Source organism: Anastrepha obliqua, chromosome 6 (assembly GCF_027943255.1).
Source record: "Anastrepha obliqua isolate idAnaObli1 chromosome 6, idAnaObli1_1.0, whole genome shotgun sequence".
NCBI classification, from domain to species: Eukaryota; Metazoa; Arthropoda; class Insecta; order Diptera; family Tephritidae; genus Anastrepha; species Anastrepha obliqua.
Window position 1 is genome coordinate 26,550,384 of NC_072897.1, and position 6,669 is coordinate 26,557,052.

General features: G+C 34.3%; 1 protein-coding gene across 1 annotated transcript; it reads right to left on the reverse strand.

Annotated features, from left to right (window-relative positions):
* Window positions 1–5,362: 5,362 nt before the first annotated feature.
* LOC129250251 (putative nuclease HARBI1) lies at window positions 5,363–6,358 on the reverse strand. The gene is made up of 3 exons (XM_054889890.1): window positions 6,242–6,358; window positions 5,785–6,184; window positions 5,363–5,724 (listed from the first exon to the last, which is right to left on the reverse strand). Exons 1-3 carry the CDS (start codon window positions 6,266–6,268, stop codon window positions 5,363–5,365), a joined length of 789 nt encoding a protein of 262 aa, XP_054745865.1. The 5' UTR covers window positions 6,269–6,358.
* Between the last annotated feature and the right edge of the window lie 311 nt (window positions 6,359–6,669).

Consider the following 6,669-nt stretch of genomic DNA (forward strand, 5'->3'; position numbering starts at 1 on the left):
ATGGATGCTCAGATCACGAATTCTAGAAAATTGTATCATAAGAGTGGAAGCAGAATCAAGTGGCCAATCGGGCAACCAGATTTTTTTTTTTTTATTATTAGTATTTTCATTGCAACTAGTATAACATTACATATATATACTAACGAGCAATTTTTGTGGAGTTTTGTTACAACAAATAATTTAAGTTAATCCTCAGCAAAATACAATTCATACTTTTAACTGATTTTTATTTATTAATTAGTTTAAATCTAGAGGTTTTTTACGTTTGAGCCTTCGTTTCCATTGTGTATTATCGTTAAGAATCAAGGCTTCATTGTTAACATGCTTGCTTAGTCGCTCTGCGTGCGACTTAGCAAATTTCTTTATGGTTGCCGTAACCGAATCAATATTGAGGTCACGTTCTAGATCTTGCGTCCTAATGTACCATGGAGCACAAACTGCATGCTTGAGTGCCTTAGTCTGAAATCTTTGTATATGCGCTGTGTTACTATAGCTGGTGCAACCCCATAGCTGAATCCCATAGGTCCAGATAGGTTTGAGAATTTGTTTGTAAAGCAGTATCTTGTTGGGTGTGGATAACGCTGATTGCTTACCCATTAGCCAATGCATATTTTGGAATTTTAGGTCCAGTTCTTCTCTTTTCTTTTTCACGTGCGCACTCCATCTAAGTTTCGTGTCGAGCGTCATACCTAGATACTTTGCTGTATTAGAGTATGGTACTTTAATGCTGTTTATGTATATTGGCAGGTAGTTGGTCTTTTTGTTTGTAAAGTTGATGTGTACAGACTTTGTTTCGTTCAGTTTAATGTGCCATTTAACTGTCCAATTGTATATTTTATTGATAGCAAGCTGCAGTTGTGTAGTAGACTCTATTTCTGTCTTTCCGACGGTTAATATTGCAGTATCATCAGCAAATGTTGCTATAAAGCAATTTCTGCTGTTTGGCAGGTCGTGAGTGAAAAGTAGATAGAGAAGAGGTCCAAGCACACTTCCTTGCGGCACACCAGCTTTTATCTCTTTCAGTTCAGAGAACTCATCTTCGTACCTGACGCGAAAATAGCGCTCAGATAGGTAGGCTTTTAAGATATTAAAACATTTTGTTGGCAGTACATTCTTTATTTTCCACAGCAGGCCAGCATGACATACTTTATCGAAAGCTTTAGAGACATCGAGAAATACAGCCGAACAGACATTTTTTTCTTCAAATGTGTTCTCGATGATACGAGTTAATCTGTGAATTTGGTCAATAGTTGAGTGGCGCGCGCGAAATCCAAATTGGTGTGTTGGTATTATTTGTTTATTTTCTATGATATTGCTTAGGCGCTTTATCAAACATTTTTCCAACAGTTTTGATAAGATGGGTAACAGTGAAATTGGTCGATATGATGCAACATCGTTTGGAGGCTTTCCTGGTTTTAGAATCATGATGACATCAGCTATTTTCCAATAGATTGGAAAATATTGCAGCTTAAAGCAAGCATTCATTATGTTTGTTAGCTTAGTAATAATGTTTCGTGGAACTTGTTTGAGGACTTCGGCAGTTATTAAATCAAACCCTGGAGATTTCTTCGACTTTAATTTTTTTATCTCGGCGCACATTTCATCTTCAGTTATGGGTACTATATCGCCATAATTATCATTGGCTATGCCATCATTATTTAGTATTGGTGATGTGTCGCTATTGGGTGTAAAGATTTTCGCTAGATAATCTGAAAATATGTTCGCCTTTTCTATGTTGGTTTTCGCCCATCCATTATTGCCTACTTTGATTGGTGGATTATGGTTAGCTGGCTGTTTAAGCTTTTTGGTGCATTTCCATAGTGAGTAGTTTGTGTCTCTTTTATTATTTAATTGCTGTGCGTAGTTTGTAAATGATTGATTTTTGTATTCTTTAATTTTATGGCTGAGATCTTTCGCTGCTTTGTTCAAAGCTGCTTTGTCAACAGGTGATCTTGTTTGATGCCACCTACGCCGCATTTTTCGCTTCTTTAGCACCATTTCTTTTATATCTTTTGTGTATTTGTGGCCAGCTGAAATTTTCATTAAAGGAGGTGTGCTCGACCAAGCAGAGTGTTGTATTTCTCTCGTCAGTTTTAAAACTTCGTCATCTATCTTTGTTGTTGATTCCATTGGAAACGTATTGTCTTCAGATTCTTCTAGCATTTTGCGAAAATAATCCCAGTCGGTAAATTGACTAGTTAATTTGAGAACTGGATCACGTAACACTACCGTTTCGCTGAGAGTGAGATAGATTGGCGAGTGATCTGAATTCATGTCTAGCCCATTTTCAATATTAAGATAAGCACTGGAGACTTTTCTGGTGATGAAGAAATCGATAAGGTCCGGATTTTTTTGTGGATCAGATGGCCAATACGTTGGCATCCATGAAGATGCAGTGTTACAGTTTGTTTGTTGAAGCGCTTTGAAGAGCTCCCTTCCTTTAGTGGTTGTTAGCCTAGATCCCCAATGGATATGTTTAGCATTAAAATCACCGCCCATAATGAATTTTGTTTTATGACGCTCAATAAGATGGACATATTGATCGTATTTGATTTGGTGCCTTGGAGGACTATAAACAGCTGTCAATGCTAGATCACCTCCAGCATTAATTGTGATGGTGGTGGCTTGGAATTCATTGGTGCTGACTTTTTCTTGTTCGTAGTGTTTAATATTGCTTCTAATAATTACGGCACTTCCGCCTCGGGCACTGTTGCTTGGGTGAATAGTGTGGTAAGTTTCAAAGTTTTTGATCTTGAAAAAAGTTTGATTAGTGAAATGCGTCTCAGCAATTAAACAAATGTCGATTTTTTCTGAATTAAGAATCATTTCCAATTCTGGCCGGTGTTTTGGGAGACCGTTCGCGTTCCATAACATTATTTTTAAAAAATTAGGCATGTGTAATTGACTGATAAATTTTAAATTCAAGATTTTGCAACCTTTGCTCCAGTGATTTGTTAAATTCTTGTTGTTCTGTTAGTTTCTGCATTATTTTTGAAAGTATATTTTCTTCATGTGGAGTGACATTTTCGTTAGTTTTTGCCACTTGTGAATAGGTTGGTAGATTACTTGGTGCTGGAATTGGTATTGGTTTATGCAATATTGATTTTGTACTAGCTTCATCTTTATTTTTCTCTCTTCCTTTAGTTTGGCTTTCAGCCTCAGTGTTATTTTTCCGCTGTCCGATTTTTTTGTCGCGAATTTTTTGTAGTTCTTTGGCTACTATGCAGCCTCTGTAGCTAGCAGGGTGTGCTTCTCCACAGTTGCAGCATTTTGGCAGCTGCTCCTTTGATTTTGTGCATTCGATTGTTTTGTGCTTCTGCGCACATTTGACACAGCGTGGCTGCTTGCCGCAATAATTTTGAGTGTGTCCGTAGGACTGACATGACTTACATTGAGGAATTAATGTTGTTTGTTTAATCGCTTCAATTTTGACAACCGCATGTAAGATTGTTTTTATTTCAAATATCTTTTTAATATCTTCAATTGATTCGAATGTGAGTAGAAACATATCTAGTGGCTCCTTTGTTTTCCATTTTAGCTTTTTAACTGCATTAGTGATTTTTAGGCCTTGTTTTTTAAGATCTTGTATGATATCAGTAGGATCGCACGAATGATGAAGATTTTTTGCTATAACTTTTATTGGTCTTGTTTGCTTGTTTTCATAAGTGTACCAAGAGATATTTTGTGTTGATAGCGACTTTGTAGTATTTCTATAATCATCTGGATCAAATGTATTTATTTTATAGATCTTATTGTTCAGGAGTTTAATAGAGAACGTATTGCTAGACCCGTTTTTTACTATGTTGAACAGTTTTTGGTACTCACATTCAGCTGTTACCATAATTGGTGGCGGACGTGGGACTTTTTTATCATCTTTTGGTGTTTTATTGTTGGCAATTACTGTATTCAAGTTTGAAGTTGAGCCTATTTGTTCAGGTGAATTGACAGCTTTTCGTTTCTTAGATGGACGCTTTTTTAAGATCCAGTCCGTCTCTCGATCTAGCTCTTCTTCATCGGTTTCGTATTGAGGTGGTGTTTTATTTTGCTGTTCACTGTTGGTTTTACTAGTGACTGCAGTTTGGGCTTTTAGTTTAGCGTTTTCTATTTTTAGCTGTTGCAGCTCATTTTTTAATTCAGCACAAATTTGTTGCATATTTTGTAGTTGTTTCGATAAATTTTTAATATCTTCTTTCTCTATATTTTCATGTTTTTTTAATAGATTTCCTCCTATAGATGGTGTATTAATAGTGGCTCGATTTTTGAACGAATTTCCACCGCCCGGTGGAGGTGTTCTTTGCAAATTCATTTTTATTTTTTATTTATTTATTTTTTTTTTTTTATTTTTTTTTTTTTATTTTTTTTTTTTTAAATGGCAACCCTATTCGATTTGGCGTCGATAATGCAGGTAGTATTAAGATTTCTATGTCAGTGCATAGGTGGCGCGCCGCACAGTATTTAATTTTGATAAACAAATACAGCTGAGGGCCGCTCTCCTCTCTCTGCCGCAATTGTTTCAGTTTTTTTTTTTTGTTTGTTTTTTTCTTTGTTTTGCTTACTTATCTATTTGTTTACTTATCAATTTGTTTGAAGTGATTTTGCTGATGACCAAGACGGGTATCCAATCGCTGGTACCTAGTCACTGTAACTTTTGGTTTAATTTGACACTATAAAATTGTTTAAATAGATAATTTATTTAGAGCACAAGTTCGACACGTCCACTCTGGGCAACTGTTGTTTATTTTGAACACCAAATTTAAAAGGATAATAGTCTGCCGTCTGATTTAAAGTTCGTATCCATGAGTCTATGCATAATTAAATTCGCTTTTTCCAGATTAACGATATAAACAAATTATTTTCAATAAAGAAAAGATACCAAGTTAAATCAAGTTAAATCAAGGCGGCAGTAATGTGCTAAATAGAGATTGACCTCGAATGCCTGCAGTTTTTTTTCTGCTTAAAAATTAATATGTGAAATGATATTTAAGTTTTAATGAATTGTGCCTTTTAAAGTTGCACTAAGTGCCTACTACTATCTTTTTTCAAAAATGAATAAAATGTTATTTTATAAAACTATGTATTATAAATTTAATTGTTAAAAATTAATATGTAAAATGATATTTAAGTTTTAATGAATTGTGCCTTTTAAAGTTGCACTAAGTGCCTACTACTATCTTTTTTCAAAAACGAATAAAATGTTATTTTATAAAACTATGTATTATAAATTTTATTGTTAAAAATTAATATGAGAAATGATATTTAAGTTTTAATGAATTGTGCCTTTTAAAGTTGCACTAAGTGCCTACTACTATCTTTTTTCAAAAATGAATAAAATGTTATTTTATAAAATTATGTATTACAAATTTTATTGTTCTGGTGAAAAGTTGTTTTTCAGATTTAAACCAATTGGACTCTTTGTAGGATATGGCTTCATTAAATGCTGAGAGAGACGAAAAGCAGAGTCCCCTATAATATGGACTGGTATTTTTGTGGATCCATACAGCAAGCTCAATTCATCAAGAAGTGCACAACTTTGCAACTCGCGCTTTAGCGATGATTTTTCAAAAATTCCGGAGTCGTTGCATCTTCCAGGACTGCCGCAATGTATATAAGCAAATCTATATTTTGCGTCTACCAAAGCCAATAGTACTACGGAATACCACCCTTTGTATTTGTAGTAATCAATGGCTTCTTCCTTTCTTGGATGAATTTCAATATGACATCCATCTGTATAATAAAAATGCTTTTGATTAAACGTTATTTTTATCGCATTACTTATAAACCTACCTATTGCTCCAATACATTGTGGATAGCCCATTGCATTAAAATCTGCGACTCCATTCTCAATTTGCGCCCTTGTCAGTGGAAAATTTTTCAAATATATTGGAGCCAAAGATGTCCTAACTTCATTGCAAAACTCGATGAGTATTTTGCAAACAGTTGCTTTGCCTACTCCAAACAAATGTCCAATTGATCTGTATTCACTAGAAGATCCTAGTGCATACAGAGCAATTGCCACGCGCTTTTTTAGTAAAATCGGGTTTCGATAGTTCGTTTTTCTTTTGGCTATTTTTTCAAGTTTGCTGCACAATTTTTCAAAGCAGGATCTTTCCATTCGGAAATTATTTTTGAAAAACTTGTCCCCATTACTCTGGCAGTCTACTTCCCAAAAGGTACTGGAATGTTCCTAAAATATACATGTACATTATACACAAATAATGTATCATAAATCTGTTTACCATACCAAAGACCATACACTTTGCGAACGCATTAAATTGGCAGCAACGCTTAAAATTATTTTATTTTCCCTTAACCTTTTTTTTAAATAATATGTGACCAACTCACTATCAATTATTTTAAAATAAAATGATAAAATCAACATAACAAATTGAATTTTATGCACCATTTTATAATTTTATCAATTTTTATAATTCTTATTTCACAATGTCAACAAAAGACAGTTCAAACACAGTTTCTCCCAAACTTTCGGTGGAAACAGTTGACAGTTCTTCCAAACACAACTCCTGCAAACACGGTGTTTGCTTTTGGTGGAAACGTAATATAAGTCAACAAAGAGATCGTACTAGGTCACGTTCTCAAAATCGGCCAATAAATATCAATTCTGTAAATTTGAATGGTGCAGCATTTCAATATAATCCACAACTTGATTAT

Coding starts and splice junctions, on each gene's coding strand:
- LOC129250251 (XM_054889890.1), bottom strand. CDS start 6,268: ATGCGTTCGCAAAGTGTATGGTCTTTG. Junction 6,185..6,241: donor CGCAAAGTGTATGGTCTTTG/GTATGGTAAACA, acceptor TGTATATTTTAG/GAACATTCCAGTACCTTTTG. Junction 5,725..5,784: donor ACAATGTATTGGAGCAATAG/GTAGGTTTATAA, acceptor TTTATTATACAG/ATGGATGTCATATTGAAATT.